At 39.6% G+C, this 19,124-nt stretch overlaps 1 protein-coding gene across 3 annotated transcripts in view; it reads right to left on the bottom strand.

Annotated features, from left to right (window-relative positions):
* Dcx (doublecortin) overlaps positions 1–18,909 on the bottom strand; it is a 72,566-nt gene extending 53,657 nt beyond the window's left edge. For 2 of the 3 annotated variants that reach the window (XM_021153351.2, XM_021153352.2), the window contains exons 1-3: positions 18,834–18,909; positions 16,674–17,059; positions 8,871–9,211 (exon numbers count right to left, since the gene is read on the bottom strand). In XM_021153351.2, coding sequence (XP_021009010.1) covers positions 8,871–9,211; positions 16,674–17,037 — 705 coding nt within the window. In that variant the 5' untranslated portion in view covers positions 17,038–17,059; positions 18,834–18,909. Of the gene's footprint in view, positions 1–8,870; positions 9,212–16,673; positions 17,060–18,660; positions 18,811–18,833 lie in introns of those variants that run through there. The other variant, XM_029472926.2, reaches the window with a different exon arrangement.
* Positions 18,910–19,124: the final 215 nt, after the last annotated feature.

Here is a 19,124-nt window from a genome sequence, read left to right as displayed (position 1 = left end):
AAATCAAGTATGGCTATGTAAAGTAAATTCCCATCAGAGAATCCCATTAAAATTCTTATTTTCCATATTAGTCCATCCCCAATTTAAATTCTTATTTACCATATTAGATCATTCCCAATCTCAACTTACACATGGGGTTTATTGATAAAAAAATAAAGTCAACAAACTCTTTATCAGTCAATATAACAACATTCAGAACCACATCCCAGGCTAAGTGGCTGCTGCTAAGGAAATTTATGGTTGGGGTTGAAATAAAAGTATCTATATTAATTACCACTAAATACGGACATGGGTTAAAAATAACTCATCATTTTCTGTCTGGATAAACTGTAATAATCTATCTTATTGCTAATCAGCTTTCATTCTACCTTCAGAGATTCCTTCTCCAGAGCTGGAGGATAAATGATAGCAGCGATTCCAGCCTGGAAATGGATGATGCCATCCATCTGCCCCTGAAGCCTCTGTGGAAGATGCTGAGGAAGCAGATCTTTATTCCCTACCTTGAGTCAAACTAGCCATAGAAAAATACCTACTCCATTCTTATCTCCTTGTACAAAGCTCAAGTCTAAGTGGATCAAAGACCTCCACATAAAACCAGAGACACTGAATTTAACAGAGGAAAAAGTGGAGAAAAGCCTCGAAGATATGGGCACAGGGGAAAAATTCCTAAACAGTACAGCAATGGCTTGTGTTGTGAGATCAAGAATTGACAAATGGAACCTCATAAAATTGCAAAGCTTCTGTAAGGCAAAAGACACTGTCAATAAGACAAAAAGGCCACCAACAGATTGGGAAAGGATTTTTACCAATCCTAAATCTGATAGGGGACTAATATCCAATATATATAAAGAATTCAAGAAGGTGGACTCCAGAAATTCAAATAACCCTATCAAAAATGGGTACAGAGCTAAACAAAGAATTATCAACTGAGGAATACCGAATGGCTGAGAAGCACCTGAAAAAAATATTCAACATCCTTAATCATCAGGGAAATGCAAATCAAAACAATCTTGAGATTCCACCTCACACCAGTCAGAATGGATAAGATCAAAACTTCAGGTGACAGCAGATGCTGGCGAGGATGTGGAGAAAGAGGAACACTCCTCCACTGCTGGTGGGATTGCAAGCTTGTACAACCACTCTGGAAGTCAGTCTGGCGGCTCCTCAGAAAATTGGACATAATACCCAGAAGATGTTCCAACTGGTAATAAGAACACATGTTCTACTGTGTTCATAGCAGCCTTATTTATAATAGCTAGAAGCGGGAAAGAACCCAAATGTCCCTCAACAGAGGAATGGATACAGAAAATGTGGTACATTTACACAATGGAATACTACTCAGCTATTAAAAACAATGAATTTATGAAATTCTTGCAGAAATGGATGTATCTGGAGGATATCATCCTTAGTGAGGTAACCCAATCACAAAAGAAGTCATTAGATATACACTCACTGATAAGTGGATATTAGCCCAGAAACTTAGAATACCCAAGATACAATTTGCAAAACACAAGAAAATCAAGAAGAGGGAAGTTCAACATGTGGATACTTCATTCCTCTTTAGAATAAGAAACAAAATACCCATGAAAGGAGTTACAGAGACAAAGTTTGGAGCTAAGACGAAAGGATGGACTATCCAGAGACTACCCCACCTGGGGATCCATCCCATAATCAGCCACCAAACCAAGATTTTGCTGAAGGGACCCTGCTATAACTGTTTTGAATGAGGCTATGCCAGTGCCTAGCAAATACAGAAGTGGATGCTCACAGTCATCTATAAGATGGAACACAGGGCCCTCAATGGAGAAGCTAGAGAAAGCACCCAAGGAGCTAAAGGGATCTGCAACCCTATAGGTGGAACAACATTATGAACTAACCAGTACCCCCAGAGCTCGTGTCTTTAGCTGCATATATAGCAGAAGAATGGCCTAGTCGTCCATCACTGAGAGGCCCTTTGGTATTGCAAACTTTATTTGCCCCAGTACAGGGGAATACCAGGACCAAGAAGTGGGAGTGGGTGGGTAGGGGAGCAAGGTAGGGGGAAGGTATAGGGCACTTTCGGGATAGCATTTGAAATGTAAATAAAGAAAATATCTAAATAAAAAATGCCTACTAACAACAACATCTTACCATGATTTTTACACTGGACAGAATACATTAGAACTAAAGAAAGAGGATGGTCTTTCTTGGTAATTCTCAATCATCAACTAGTAGGTCAAAGAGTTACCACTAGTTTGGATTAATTTATCAGGCCAGAATTCTTATTCACTACTTAGTGCAAGTGAGCTCATAATATGAGTCTAGACATCAGATAGCCCAGAACTAATTACCCGTTAGGAGCAGTGGGCATGATGCCTGGGCTCCACAAGACTTTTATGGGTCAATAAAATATTATATCAGATTTCTTTTCAGAATAGAAACATATGAAGACTGAGGATACCGCTCAGTTGGTAGAGAGCTTGTCTAGCATACATGAAGCCTTGGGTTTGATGCCTAGCACCAAACAGAACCTGAATATATTGGCCCATAACACTAATCTTCGCACTTGGGAAGTAGTCAGAAGGTTCATAAGTTCAAGGTCATCCTCAGCTATATAAAGAGTTCAGTGGATTCTAGGCTACATGAAACTCGGGCTGCATTTCAAAAGCAAAACATAAAAGAAACTCTAAGTGAACTCTTAGGTTGAAAAAAAAAAAAAGGTGTTTAGATGCATACTATTAATATATTCCCTTTTATACCTAACACATTGGTAAGTTTTTGAATGAAGGAGAGAATTCACAAAAACAAAAGTGCTTAGGGCCAAGAAGAGCCACAAGGCGTTTCAAAGTATATCAACTATTCCAGAGGTTCTAATATCTGAAAGATACCTTGCCCACTCACCCTTCTTTCATTCATGACAATCTGGGATGAGGCAAACATGAGTTCCCAGCAGGCAACAAGCTAAACACTGGAAACACTCAACAAAGCAAGGGTGCACCCTCTCTGGAAAAAGCCAGAGGAAGTTCACCAGTCAAGCTGTGGAGGCAAATATTTTCGATTTTCAATAAGGCTCTAATGTCTTAGGTGAATAAGAACAGGACTGTCCAGACATACACATGTTTATATTCGAGTTCACTCGATGGGGCAACCAATGCTTAAAAGAAACAGGGCATACGTGTGTGGATGTATAAAGGCATTGGCTTCAGAATGTACTGCTCTCTGGTCCCAAACCTTGGAGTAAAAATGGGTACCTTGCTGGTAAATGGTTCAGACTTCTATGGTTTGGCACACTGTTGCCACCTGGAGAAATTTGGACTTGAGGCAATGCAAACTATGAGGTCTAGTTAGATAGTGCCACCTATGGAAGTTAACACTGACTGGTAAGCCCATTTGACTTCCCACAGACTTGGCAGCATGGGCTTATGGAAGAGGTGCTGGTCTGTACAGGACAAAAATCTAATGTGGAAGTACAAAACCTAGCAGTTGCTGTTGCTATAACTTTAACACTGTGCTTAGGGAAGACAGCCTTTGGGGCTCAAGACCAAAGAATGTTCCTAATATCTTTTGACATTGGAGAACTTTAATTATATCATCTAGAACCCCCCCTTTCAGTCTCTATGATTCTAGAGGCTGTGTAAAAGATGGGTTCTCTCAAGCCATGTCTGGCCTATGGGAGGGTAGGTGGTACCTCTTGTAATTATCAATGTTCTAGCTAAGAAAGCCTCTTGTTCCAGATCTTTAAGGCCTGTCAAAATGCAGTTGTGCCTGTTTTCTTTCTGTGTAAATTATTTCCCTGAGCTTTTAAGGTTATTCTTTTTCAAGATGCTCTAATTAAAATGCAAATAAATACCTAAAGTAGAAGCCACTGTTTGCCCATGTGCTTTCTACCATATGGTCATTTATTTTTAAAGCTATATTGTTCAAAATAGTTTGAGGAATACTGGCCTGAACAAAATCTAGCAGGTTTTTTTGGAAGATGTCTTTTTTGAATATTCAATGAAATAATATACTATGCAATGCTACCCCATTTATTTGACTATAGAACATTCTCTTCAACTAATGTTGCATATAACATAATTTAGGAATTGTGCTCTAAATTGATTAGTGATAATCTTGTGTTGAAAGTTTAATTGTTAGAGGCTTACCAACCAAATCTCTTTAGTGAAATCAAGGTCCTGAGAAAATCAGACCAAACTACAATCTGATACATCCAGGGGTAGGGTATTAATTCATAATATATACCAAGAACACTTTTGGACTAAGGGCTAGCTTAGCCTGTGAATATATGGCAAGAGGTATACAGGAATGGGATTTCAGCAACCAACTCCATATACAAGAACAAGAAAGAAAACTATGGAACAGTGGACAGCAAGTTTTGAAGAATCTAGAGTGTAATCTAGGAAACCCGGTTTCTTACAATCTCATGAAACCATGACTCTATCTCCCCAATTCCCTTCAAAGTTTTCACTGAGCCCTCTGCTCAACAGGGGAATTTTGAGTCCTGTTAACTACAATAATTACCATTACAATCACCTGAATTTGATGAATTTACAACCCTTACTGTATTACAGAAATAAGTACTGTCATATCAACATGACTGACCAATCTTGACTTAAAATATATCCTCTTGACCTCTCTGGATACATCTTCATGCTGTTTCTCATAGTTCTTTATAATAGAGTAAGTTTTTCATCCATTCCTTTCATGCAACTCCAGCACAGGGTCTTTGGAGGGGGTGCAACCTGTCATATACATTATTGCTTGAACTCAACGACTTGCCTGATTTTAGCTACTGTTTGTAAGCTACTTTTAAATGTGTATCCCCATCCCAGCCCCCCTTTCCTGCGATCCAAACCCATAGGTTATGCTTCTAGAGTATTTAGATGAAGCAAGGCCCAAGAACTCAGTATATCTAAAGTCCAATTTATTGTCAGTGATTCACTTAACCTCTTTGAATGCCCCCACCATCCACTCATATACCTTATGCATAAACCCTAGAATCACTTGAATCTTCTTTCTTCTTCACCTGTGATAAATAGAAGTCTAAGAATGACTACCTCAATAATGCTTACCTTTGCATAACTTCCTTTCCTCGAATTATCTTTGTGGTAAAATGTTATCATTTTGTATTACATGAAGAAACATTTTATGGGTTTATTAAGATTACTAATTAGGTGATATTGCATTAATCAAAGAGGAAGTAGTATCAGGGCAGAAATGATTGAAATGGAAGTATAAAAATAATAAGTCAGTGGAACAAAATAATGGACAAACCCTTAGGCAAGGTAACAAAAAAAGAGGAAAGAACCAAATTAATAATATCACAATAAAAGTGGAGAGCTCAAAACCAATAACAATGAAATCTAGAAAATAATTAGGTCATACCTTTTTAAAAATAGAAGTATTTTTCTCTTGCCTATAACATACCAAAATTATACCAGAATGAAATAAGCAATTTAAACAGATCTATAAGGATCAACAAGATTGAAACAGCAATACAAAAAAATCTCCAATATTAAAAATAAATAAAATGTCCAGACTTAGATCTTGGTGTACTAGACCTTTAAAAAAAGAACATTAAGGCTTCAGAAACCATCACATATATTAGAAAAGGCAGGAATGGTACAGCTCTTTTTAGAAAGGCCAGTATTACCTTTATATCAAAACCAGATTAAGATTCAACAAAAGTGTAAACTAATCTCCTTGATGAAGATAGACATAACATATCTGCTTTTTCATCTCCTTAACTGGTACTGAAAAATCAGATATTCATGAAAAGGAGACAGTGGAGCTCCAGAGTGTTGAAGGTTTAAGTCCCTGTTCAGGCACTTGGATATTTGAAAAAGAAAGAAAGAAAGAAAGAAAGAAAGAAAGAAAGAAAGAAAGAAAGAGAGAGAGAGAGAGAGAGAGAGAGAGAGAGAGAGAAAGAAAGAAAGAAAGAAAGAAAGAAAGAAAGAAAGAAAGAAAGAAAGAAAGAAAGAAAGAAAGAGGGAAGGGGAGGGAAAGAAGGAAGGAGGAAAGGAAGGAAGGAAGGAAGGAAGGAAGGAAGGAAGGAAGGAAGGAAGGAAGGAAGGAAGGAAGGAAGGGATGGAAGGAAAGAAGGACAGAAAGAAGGAAGTAAGAAAACAAAGAGCAAAAAGGAGAGGGTTTTGGTGGGGGTGAATGTGATCAAATTGCAGAGATATACAGGTGCAAACATGTCATTATGAAGCACATTTCTTGTATAACAAATAATAACACCAATAATTTTTTTAAATAAAACTCTTAGTCCTGCATCTGGGATGCTAAGCACCTGCACACATCAGTCATCCTTGTCCAGCACCATGGTGCAGTGGTGCTGCCACAGTTCTAACACTCTGCCTGTTCTTTTGTTTTTGTCCATGAATCTTTCTCTTTCTGCTCTTTACATCACCCACACTATGAAGAAAGGGAAGACAAATAAATACTGCAAGTTTGAAAATAACCTTTTAGCATGTCACGTAATAGCAAAAGGATTTTAATATAAGAGCAGTGTGAATACCATTTAGAGACCATGTTACAAAATAGCAGACCCACTAAGGTGGCCCTACAGTGGTGGCACACTCTTAATACTAGCACTCAGGAGGCAAAGGCAGGAGAATCTCTGAAAGGTCGTTGTCAGTTCAAGCTCCAGGACTAGACAGAGAGACCTCGTCTTGAAAAACCAAACCAAACAAACAAAAACCAAATCCCGAGGCTCAGAAAAGAAACATAATTATCCCTATGTCACACAGTGGATAAAAAAGTAGAGTTTGAGTCTTTGAATTCCTGTCTAGGCTTCTTTCCTATTGATGGAAGTCAGAAAGCGATCTGTCACTATGGGAGATTAGAGCACCAATTCAAATCTTTTGATTGAGTTAACCAATTCCTGTCTCTACACTGTCCATATAATATTCCCCCTGTTTCTGTACTTACACACCATTATCATATCCTGGTATTTTGTAGCATCTTCCCTAAAAAAATTTTAACTGATACTTGAAGACACTGGAGAGGGCTTTCCATTATTTGTGGCCTGCAGAGGTGAAAACTCATGCATCATTGGACAGATAGTTGCTTGCTTAATAGTTGTACATTACCTTTTACACATTGTTAGAAACAGTCAAGAATGCCAAATCTTCATGCAACACTAGAAGCCCATACTAAGAATAGCAGAGGTAAAGTACAGGAAGATTATTAATGCTTAATAAGGAGTATGTGAATACCAATAAATTTATTTAGTGATGAACTAACTGCAAAGGTGGAATGTTTGAGCTTTTTTTAATAGTGTGTGAGTTAATGTTTGTGTTTGATGTGTGAATGCTTGTGGTATCTTTGTGTATGTGAGTTTTGTGTGTGTGTGTGTGTGTGTGAGGGAGAGAGAGAGAGAGAGAGAGAGAGAGAGAGACTCATGTAGTATGTTTGTATGTGAATACTTGTAGTATGTGTGCACTTGAATGTTTGTGCTATGTGTATGTGATGTGTGTGGCTTATGTGTCCATGCTTGTGTGGAAGACAGAAGAATGAAATGGGTATCCTGCTCTACCACTCTCTCCTATTCCCCAAGACAGAGTCTCTTAGTGAAACTGAACTATAACCCATGTTTCTAGGCATCTTGGAGCACAAAGAATAAGAAGTGGAAAAAAGACACAAATTTATCAAAATGAATTTTCCTGAAACTTGACATCCTGCAGCACACAATACATATCAGTAATTATGGGGAGGGGCATACTTCTGCATTTAAACACCCTTTACTTGATGTACAGAAATAAACAGTTTGGAAACTATAATTGTTCAGTTATCAGAGATATTTTAAGAGGTAGGATTATAGACTGATAATAATCCGCACTTGTCTTCTAGGTGCATGACCAAAATGATCTTTTGAGCCAATAGAACCAGCCACTGTTCCAATTTCCCTTGGAACATTTTTGTTATGTATTTTCAGATCTCTGTGCTCAAGAGAATGGTGCATCTGTCCTCTGGAGACGCCTGGCTGCATTCTTTCCCAGATACTAATATAGGTGGCACTTCAGTAGTGTAACCAATGACATGAGGAACCTGATTTGGAGGGGAACAGATGGTAGCATCTTTCTTAGGTTAATTTTAGAATCCTGAAATAGTTCTTTTCTCACACGAACCATCCATGGAACAAAATTAAAAGAGCTATGTCACATGGAAAATGGAAAGAAATATATATCTTAGTGTAAGGCAAAGACAATGCACCAGAATTTTCAGCGCTTTCCCCCTTGTTTGTCTCCTTTCATATAAATATGAAGGCAACTTCAACTTCTTTTGATCCAAATGGATGCAGAGCACCAAAATGGGAATATCTTTTTAAATGAGTGGGACAAGCCATGTCTTTAGTCATATGCATTGAATAATCATATGCATTGAATAACCAAGGTTGCATCATGCCATATATAAATTTATATCAATTTTTAAAACCTAGTTTTGAAGGCATGTATTTTCTTAGCCAATAAAGAACTTGGGGGCTAACTGACAACTATGCCTGGTAAGGCAAAAGTAGAATGAATTTCAAAGCAACCAATTTGTGGTTCATTGCTTTGTCTTGAGAAGATCTTTCTCCCAAATGAGATCAAGAGTGTCAGTTAAGGATGAAGAGAGCCAGGCGTGGTGGCGCACGCCTTTAGTCCCAGCACTTGGGAGGCAGAGGCAGGCGGATTTCTGACTTTGAGGCCAGCCTGGTCTACAGAGTGAGTTCCAGGACAGCCAGAGTTACACAAAGAAACCCTGTCTCGAAAAAAAAAAAAAGAAAAAGAAAGAAAAGAAAAGAAAAGGATGAAGAGATATGGAGGAAGAGATCCTCAACCATGAGTAATGGTTTAGGTATAAGATCAGTTAGGAAAATGAGAAAAGTCCTTTACACAGTCACTGACCTGCTTTCCGTCAAGGGTATAGAGTTTTTTGACCACTCCGGTTTCCAGTTTGATCGCTTCTGTGATGTCAGTAAGGACCTGCTCAAAAGAGTGGGCTGTTTTCTTGTTGAGAAGCACGCGCACAGCCTTCCGAGGCTTCACCCCGCTGCGAATGATGGTCACAAGTTTGGGGCGCACAAAGTCCTTGTTCTCTCTGGCTTGAGCACTGTTGCTGCTAGCCAAGGACTGGGGGGCTTTCATGTTGGCAGATGTCTTTACGTTGACAGACCAGTTGGGGTTGACATTCTTGGTGTACTCAACCTTTTTAAAGAAGTTGTCTGAGGAACAGACATAGCTTTCCCCTAAGGGAAGAAATCAATGGTTAGGTGGTAAGTTCAGTGGTAAACATGCAGAAGCAAATCAAGTATATGCTATAGTATAGAGTATGCTCAGACTGAAATAAGTCTTTGGGTGCAATTTTGACATAGTAACCAAACTTACCTCCAGTTCGTAAATGGGTCCTCTGACAAACTGACTTATTCAAATACGAAAGTAATCAGCTAAATGTCCTTCAAGACAATGGCATAGCTAGTGGAAGAACCTCATAAATCTAAGGGTTATAAAAAAAAATCCAGCAAACACCTCTATGTGATCTAGTAAGTAGAGTTCCCACAATCAACATGATGCTATTGTAATGTAAATGTTTCCAGTTTCTGTGATGCTCACTAACTCCCATGCACCACTTGGTGCATAGAGCATGTTTCACTTGTCTCTATTTCTTGATATGATATGTGCTACTTTTGCTATAAAATAAGGAAAAGTTTCAATGTTAATTGATTTTTATTTCAAATTGAAGTGAACCAAAAAAAAAAAAAAAAAAAAAAGGTTACTTATCAGACATTCAGTAGACATTATGTCAGAAGCCAAATCATCCTATCAGGCTAAATAGTGGAATTAATGAAATGTGAAAGGTCTCTGTGTGTGTGTGTGTGTATGCATGTGTGTGTGTAGATATGTGCACGGTTGCATGTATGCATGCATTTCTGCACATGCATATGTGTGCACACACCATGCACTGAATGTCTAAATGTGTGTACAAGTGTGTTAATTACTGCTTATCTCACTCTAAATGAAGAAAGTATCTAAGTAACAACCTCACCCCTCCACACACAGAACATGTTTGCAAGTCTTGGTCTTCTTTGGAAAATTTGTTCTTCTTTTTCTACTACCCCCTTTACATCTTTCTCCATCCTCCTAAATATTGCACACTACATCTGTGTATTTGGTGCCATCTCCATCAGATGCTTTTGGCTGCCCCAAGTACTGAGTGGGAGACTGACTGCATTATGCAACCTGATTGGGTTGAAAAGGTCTAGTATACGTTTGAAATTTACTATGGGCTGGGGGAAATGACTAAGTAAGTGGAAGAAATGCAGTGGCCAGAGGCAAGAAGAGGGCATTAGACGTCTGGAACTAGAAACTAAAGAAAATTGGAAGCAAGTTAGGCTCAGCCTGAGGGAGAAATATATTGAGGAGGAAATAAAGAGCTAAATTTGCTGAGTAAAGCATATTAGCCTCAAGATATACAGAAGTTCATCCAGAGGTTGAACTGCAGAAATACTGATTTGATCAGGCTTTAAGTCATCAGTAATAAAACTAAATACATAGACAAATAGATAACCCCTAGTCAGTGCAAAACACACACACAATTAAAGTCGGATGGCTCTTCTTCTCACTTTGGTTTTAGCAGGAGAGCTACACAGAGCCATTCAGAAACACCAGACTGATAATTCATTCTCTTTGCAAACATTAATTGCACCAAATCCTTGAAGTCATGTGAATTAATAATTTCTCGGCTAGTGCTAAGATTCAGTGGCAATCTCTAGGGAAGCTTTGAGGGGGCAAGTATGTGTGTGTAGGGGGAGGGGAGGACACATGGTTGCTTTAATCTCACTAATGGTCTGTTATAGTAGGGGAACCAAGACATGGATTAGAGGCAATCATAGACATTGACCCTGTTCGGTGGATATGTGTTCAGAAGTTAAAGACACAAGTTATAAGAGATGCCCCCCCCCCAATTTTGTCGGTTTCATGGCATACAAATTCAACACAACACCAATGTTTAGAGACTAGGGTCTGAAAAATATGACTCAAGAGAATAAAGGGGCCCTTAGTTCCTCTATATATTCACAACCAACACCCTCAACACACAAACACAAACACACACACACACACACACACACAATGGTCTCTTGCCTCCACACTTTGTCATGTTTGTGGGCACCTCCCAAGAGGTCACTGCATTTGAGTCAAATGCTTCCCATCTTTCCATACACTTTCAAACTCTGCCAGACAACTGATGGACTGGGAATGCCCGGGTCTTTATATTTATGATTTCACTCATGCACAGGCTCTTCTGAAGAGTCAGCTGTGTGGCCCTCATTGGGGATCTGGACTTGTCTTTTCTATGTGCCCCCCCATTAAACCTCTAAGCCTCTGAACTATAAGTATGATTAACCAGCCCCATGAAAATGCACATGATAGCAAATAATTAGAGTATCATATGGCACCCAAGAACTTTGCACAGGGCTCAGCACTCAGCCAAGTCTATGTTGAGCACCTTCTGAGGGGACATTTTAATCGCTCCACTCTCTACTTTTGGCCTGAATACAGAGCAGTGGAAAAAGAACAGCTGGTGTGATGTCAGTCAGATTGTGATTCCTAACACTTTCTAGTTGCTTGACCTTTGGCAAATTACCTGACTCCCTTGGCAGCAGTCTCTTGTCTGCAAAGTGTGTGTGTAGGGGGTGCTCATAAAAGCCTTACCTTATAGGGTTGCTCTGGGGCACAAGTCCAGTGGTGGATGAAAAGTCCTTAGCCCAGAGACTGGAGCATAGTAAACACTTCATAAGTTCTCACTATTATTGTTAAGCTCTTAGTCTGAGGAAACAGATAACTAAGAGAGAACCAGAAAGAGAAAGAGGAAGAGGAAGAAGTAAAAGCTGAGAGAGGAGATGGAGCTTGAGGAGGAAGCAAAGCTAAAGAAGAGTAAATAATGCATCAAGATCAGCTGTCCGTGAGCTGAGCTGTACTAACTGCATAATGTGAGAATTTCTGGGTTCCAGAGCTTCAAAGACATAATTGCCTGCTATGGGCTGGACGTGGTGGCACATGTCTTGAAATCCTCACACTCAGGAAACAAGAGCATGAAGATCTCTGTGAGTGGGTGGCAGCCTGCTTCAGACAGTGAGGTCCCAACCAACAAGGTCTACATAGTGAGACAGAGAGAGAGAGAGAGAGAGAGAGAGAGAGAGAGAGAGAGAGAGAGAGAGAGAGAGAGAGAGAGAGAGAGAGAGAGTATTCCATGCTGCTAGAAAAGAAGCCTCTGTGGGCTGCAAATAACAAATGTAAGGAGCTCCATAATTCACATCTAACAAAGCCATTGCTGCCACTGCAACTGTTGATGCCCACTTAGGACAAGACATTTATGATGATTAAGAACAATGACTTAGCCAGGCATGGTTATGCACATCTAAAATCCCAGCACTTGCAAAGGAGATATAAAAAGGAGCAGGAGTTCAAGGTCACCCCCAGCTACATAACTAGTGTGACAGTAGCCTGGGCTACAGGAAACAAAAAGACACAACTGGACACACTTGCACATTGTAGCAGAGCATGGTGGTTCATGCTTCCACATCTCAGCACTCAGGAGGATGTAGAAGACAGATCTTAATTCAAGTCCCAAACAGGCACTTAGGAGCCATATGACCTCAGACATGCCACTTAAACTACCTAAGTCTTTACTTCTTTATCTATGAACTGAAGACATTTCACTCGATGATAGCAGTCTCTTATGGGCCTAAAGAGATGAATAAAAAAGGAATTTCCTTCTCTTTTTAATCTCAAATAGGCTCGAGGAAATATTGTGGTAATTAAATGCTAAGAACTAGATGCCCAACACCAAGGGCCTTCAACTTCTATTATTGGAAAGACCTAGGTGTGTTGCATTGTTCTACATAACGATTCCTTGTTCTGATCTTGCAGAGATTTCCCATGTCTATTTGCAGAGCCTGGTGTGTCCTACCCAGCCAGTTACCTAGCACTTGGAGCTGGGTGAGGCATATTAAACCTTTCCACAGCTGAGTCTCCACCCTGCCACAAGCTCCAGGGCTTATTTTCCACCCTCGGGGAATGGAGAAAAAAAAAAGCAAGCAAGGTGACAACTTGCTGGAAGAAACCTGCTTTGGGATGAGGGGTGGGGGTGGGGGGCAGGAAATGCTGGAAACACGACCAAAAGGGCTGAAAGGGAAAAGGTGTTACAGTCAAAAATGATCCAATGCATCCTCCTCTTCACCTTTAAGAAGATTCTACCTTCCAAAGAATCCTACACATGTGTACATTTATAATCTCTTAATGCAAAAATGCTTTTCTGTGGGCTGTCTCTTCTTTTGTGGGGATTCCTAACTCAAGAAAGAAAATATTGAATGATACTTTTTTGCATTACTACATTAAAATATTAAATGATGGCTTTTGTCTTATCATGTCTATTAATGCATTACTTCAGACTATCGTAAGACCACTGCTTTGGGGGGATGGGCTTGCTTTAGTTATTAAGTACTAAGTTAGTGAAAGGTGGTTTCATCTCATTGGAACAAGTAAACTGTGGTACAAAAAGGAACTAGATAATACAATGTCAATATAAGGCTCAAATTATCCAAGACTGTCCAACTTTAAGTATTCTTCTAATATTCTACATAATTAATAGTGCTTTTAATTGTCTTAAGGCACAAAAACTGGTGAGTCACAAATATACCTTTTAAATTGATGAGTGTGAATAATAAACATGAAGGTGAGGGAAAGCTTAGCTATAAGGAAAATGGAGAATGATTCTCTAATGAAAGATAAAGAAAAGGCAATACAAAAGGAAATACCACCGATGGATCACCTTCATTGGCCAGCTGGGGATAGAGTTAATGAGGGCCACATCCTCTGTGGCTTCTCCAAGACCCTTGGTGTGTGCAAGAAGCTGTGGAAAGGTTGACATGAAAAATGAGGTTTTGACTCAAAATGTTTCCCTTGATGCTTTTTCTCATCTAGCAGCAGACAGTTGACCAGAGTCACCAGACAAAAGAAGTGGCAGCAATCCCAGGAGGTCAGTGTGATTAGCAGCTGCTTTTTATCTTATCTAACTTTAGGCTAAATATTTAATGTTCTGATTGCTTAGAAACATAATAAATATGGTGCATAATACATTCCTGTGAGAACAACAAAACAAAAGGAAACAGAAAAGAGGATTTCTACTTTCTGCATCGTTTCCATTGTTAATGGAAAGGACTCATCAAAATCACCTCATCCAATGCTCTTAATACTCAAAATACTCTCTCAATAAAGACTAAAAATAAGTTGAGAAGCCCTGTGCTTGGAAGTCTTATCTCAGTTGACCTGGGATGTATTTCAGAAAGCACTTTATATTATTCCTTAATTGATTCTCAAAGTAATTGCTTTCATTTTATGGATTAAAAAAACCCTTAACTTTGGGGTTTCTGCTGATTTTTTTCAAGTTTCTACAGGTTAGAAGCCAACAGATCTGAATTTGAAACAAATCTCATTTTCGATATTTCTACTGTAATCTGCTCCTGTAGTCCTGTAATCTGATTACCAGGAATCTCCCCTACCATTCTCAACTTGAAGTTTAACATAAAATAGTGTGCATTAATAATTTTCCATCTTTGTCCATGTCCTTCTAGAAGTAAACAGAGTAAAGGGAGTTCTGACCCGTTTCCCTAGATAAATAGCTCTAACTAGTGAAATGAGAGAGAAGAAAAACCTTACATTATGTTCCTTAGCCCAGTGCCTTTTCCCACTTAGCTCTACAGCAGTGGGAAAAATTAGCACATTATCAACACTTTCTCAGAAATAACTCTGGATTTTCTCAACATTTGACTGAAAAGGCATTGACATCCACTGGAACTTGGACTTGCAAAAGACAAGAGGAGTAAATTTAATTGATTCCTATCTAGATTCTATACTCTTTGGAAACACATCAGGAAATACTACTGCACCCAGAAATGGTAGGTAGGTTTAATTTCGCAGGAACCAAGAGAGCACAGGTGAGAATAAAGCTGTGGTCTGTTCTTAAAATTCACGCTGATTGGCTACACAGATAAAACTAAGATAGTTTATCATCACTTTTTCCTCAATATGCACATATACATGCATACATATACACAACAATGGGGGCAAGTGAAAAGAAATGAGGGAAATTGTGCAAATCACTGTTATTAAATATAATAGCTCTTTCTCAGAATACCATTTCAGTTGGTTCAGAATTCTGTCCTAGCATGTATTGTGGCCTTCAGATGTTCACAGATGATGGAAATTAAGAAAATCTTGGAGATTCAGTGTGCTTTGTTTGTAAAAGATATTATAGAGAAATCCCTCAACTTTGACTAAGATATATATTTCATAGAAAAATGCATACCTTATTGATCACTCTGTTGGACAGCTCTCTCAACTGAGCCGCCCAGATTTGAAGTTGACCCCAACTGGCCTCCTTTCATTTAAAGATGTGTACTAAAATGATTAATTCTTTGATAATTGGGAAAGTCTACAATTAATGTTTGCCTACCAAGTTTGTCTGTGATCAAATTGTCTAAGCCTTTTCCACATAGATATTCAAGGTCAGCTATGTAGAAAGCTCTTAGACTTGAATCCTGAGACTCAGAAAGAACCACTATGTGAACATTGTGTCTTATAAGGTGCCTGCCCAAACCATGTTTACACAGGTGCTTTGAAAACAACAACTACATGAGGGAACTAGTACGTTGCATAAGGGAAACCTTTATGTTCCTTTGTCTAGTAGCATAGGAAGCCTAAAAGCTGGTGTACTCTGCTAAGTCACCAAATGTGCTATTTCTCTTTCCTTGAAGCTATCCTTAACAGTACATATGGGTTAAATTAATCAAGATAATTTATATGGCAGCATAAAATATTAACACTATGACCCCAAATCTATTTTCTAAATATCCATTAAGAAAAGATAAGATGGCTGAACAAGTTGTGTGGGAAATCTGGAGTTTTTCTGTTATTACATGGTTTCCAGTGGTTAACACATAAAATTCAGTAGCAATTCCAAAGTCTAGAGATGATCTGAAAGGATTTAGGCAGAGTGACTCATTCCTACTTTAATAGAAATGGTGTTCATTAAAATACCAGACATACCTACAGCTTTCTTTCGTATCTCTCCCAATGATCTCAGCCTCATGGACACGCCCTTAAGTGAGTTTTTTCCAAAGCAACAGCTGAGCAGCAACCATTTACCTAAAAGTCTAATCCTCTGTGAACACAGCTAGGAATTCCTATATTGGGGTATGTATTTCTAATGACTGGCAATTCCCAAATAATTTATCAGTAATCCATAGGAAATTTGGGCACAATTTTTTATCTGTTAAACCAACCATACATTCTTCTTTCCCCTAATGGTTTCATGGGCTGCTGTGAAGGTGCTATACAGAGTTACCCATAAACAACCCCTAGAGTGAGTGTCACAATTCAGATTTTCCTTTGTATACCCAGGTAGATAAGCACATTTAGCATTAGAAAACCCATATCCATTTCAACCTCAACAGAAATGGAACCCCATGAGGAATGACAGTTAAGGATGGTGGTGGTGACTTTGGGATCAAAAGCCTGAGCATCAGTCAACTTGATGTTTTAGCAAACAAATAGCCTAGTTTCTTTCAAGGAAGACTAAAAATGTAACCATAAGCAAGGATGTCCTTTCCCTCTAGGGGCCACCACCCACTACTCACTACTTTGAATTACCTTCTTCCAGTTCATCCATGCTTCCAATCTTCCTGGATCCGTCAATGGTGTAAATGTAGCGCACTCCCTGAGGCAGGTTAATGTTGTCGGACAAGGATCGAGTCAGGTCAGCCAGCAATGCATCAAAACTACGAAAACGGTCAGAAGAAACAGCGTACACAATCCCCTTGAAGTAACGGTCCCCATTGCGGTAGAAACGTACCTTCTTGGCCTTCTTCTCATTACTTAGTGCCTGCAAGGTTCTGGTTCTGTAGAAGCTACAGTGGGCACTATGAGTGGGACTTGGAAGTCCATTCATCCGTGACCCTCTCATATTTCTAGATGCTTTGTCTCGTTCGTCAAAATGTCCAAAATCAAGTTCCATATTTTGGTGGAACCACAGCAACCTGATTGTTAGAGAAAAGGGTGGAGATAAGGAGAGGCAAAGAATAAGGATGGATAAGGGGAGGGGGGAGAGAATTAAAATATTAGCCAGATCCAGAGCTGCAATCTGCTGCCTGTGAAAAGAACTGGTTGAAAAAAGCCTGTGACCCATCTGCTGCTTGTCCCTGACCTGCAGGAATATTGATCTTAATAGAGAAGAAGGAGGGGGCTGGGCAGTAGGCTGAGGACTGAATGGTGGGGAGGGGGATAGGAGGAAGAGATAGAAAGGGTGGCACTTTTGGCACTGTTCCAAATTGGGGAGGGCGTGTTGAAATAGCTTAAAAACCTGGAGCTTCCTGACAGTGGCTCCTATCAAATTGTAACTTCGGGCAAAATACATTAAAACTGGCATCTGCTCCTTCACACATGGCCACATGACTAACAGTTGTAAATGAATCCATAGCCTGACTAAATTCTCTCAAAGAGAAACCGAGGGAACCAGCCAAGGTTAGCACCCTCGGAGTAGGAAGCAGCCTTTGCATCTCAATACAATGACTAGGAAGGGGGTGAATTAGTTTTATTCCATGTCCTTTTTTGCCTGCTCTAATATGTGTATCCCCTCCCCCAGAATAAACTAGGATTCTCTTTTAAAGGGACAGCCTCCAGGGAATACCCAGTGTCTTTGTGCTATTCATCAAACCCTCTCCCCATCAAGCTGGTGCCGCTATACTGCATCCATAAGAAATAAGCTGGGGTCTAAAAGGGGGAGGGATTGTCGAAAAAACCCAGTTATTTAGCAAGCTATTAGCCCTGCTTTCCCTTCAAATGGAAACATTTGATCACAGAATCCTTTTTCTCCTTTCAGGTGTTTCATCCCCTCCCCGACCAATGAATGCAGCAACACCTCTTAATGGAATAATTGTGGAAAGATTCCCAAATGGGTCCCTGAATAGCACATGGGACCTTTCCAAGTAGGTACACCTTTCATTGTTCTGGGTTTCTCCCCTGACTGAAGGAATATTTTCCCCTCGAAGCAAGCAATTCACTTCAAACTTGTCTATTGCTTAGGTGGATTGATGGAGGCAAAAAAAGAAAAAAAAAGTCATCTGTCAAGCTTGGATTTCAACCCCCCTGAACCCGATCCCCACCAGAAAAAAAGAAAAAAAAAAAAAACACGACCAAAACAATGAAAACATGCAACCCAATAATACAACCAAAGCCCTAACCCCTTACAAAGGTAAGGTGACATCCAAGAAACCAAACTATTAACAGTCATCTCACAAATTGGGGGGAAAAGACTCACAAAGCAAGAGGGCTCAGCTGCTATATATACTGCCACATCGAGATTTGCAAGAAACCAGGGAGAAAGGAGATAAAGGGGGACTGGTAGTTGGTATATTTGCCAGGCTCAGTACCCCCCTTTTTTTTCCAGTGTCACCATGACCTATGCTGAGCTCAGCATTGTCTCTGTCAGACAACCTGCAGTAGTAAGACCCCACCTCCTCAAGATGAGTAGCAAGCATTTTCCCCAGGCGGGCTGTGCAAATAAAGCTATGCTTTAGAATCAGAAGTGCTATTATTCTAAATTAGCATCATAGTGAAAACAAAGGAACAACAAACTCACTTTTCCAAAGGAAAATCCCAGGTAGAATCTTAGAGGACAAAAATCCTATAGAATAAGGCAAATAAAAGAGAAGAAAGAGGCGAACACACAGAGAAAGAAAGCCGTGTGCCTTGTGCTTTCCCGGTTGACATCTGTTACATTCTGCTTGAAAATCACTCGAAAGCCCCACTCACCGGTTTTCTGCTGGTTGGGTGGAGATGCTGAGAGAAAGAAAACCAATCTCTCTATGCCTTTGTTGTCTGAGCTCCAAGCAAGAAATTCCTGCCAGGGTGGATAGTTGCCTTCTAGGTCCTAGTGCCTTGTCCAGCTTCTCCCCTGTAACTGAAGCTTAGCGAACACCCCCAACCTCCTATGATTAATTACATGCTTTTTTTCTTCAATTCACAGCCTGCATTAACAGCTAGAAAGGTTTCGTTTATAACCCACAGGAAATTGCAGGGTAGGAAAAAAAAAAAAAAAGATTG

The sequence above is a fragment of the Mus caroli genome, unplaced genomic scaffold (genome assembly GCF_978045245.1).
Source record: "Mus caroli unplaced genomic scaffold, Mus_caroli_1 scaffold_5, whole genome shotgun sequence".
NCBI classification, from domain to species: Eukaryota; Metazoa; Chordata; class Mammalia; order Rodentia; family Muridae; genus Mus; species Mus caroli.
Note: the sequence above shows the minus strand (reverse complement) of the source record. Positions and strands in the feature narration are given on the sequence as shown.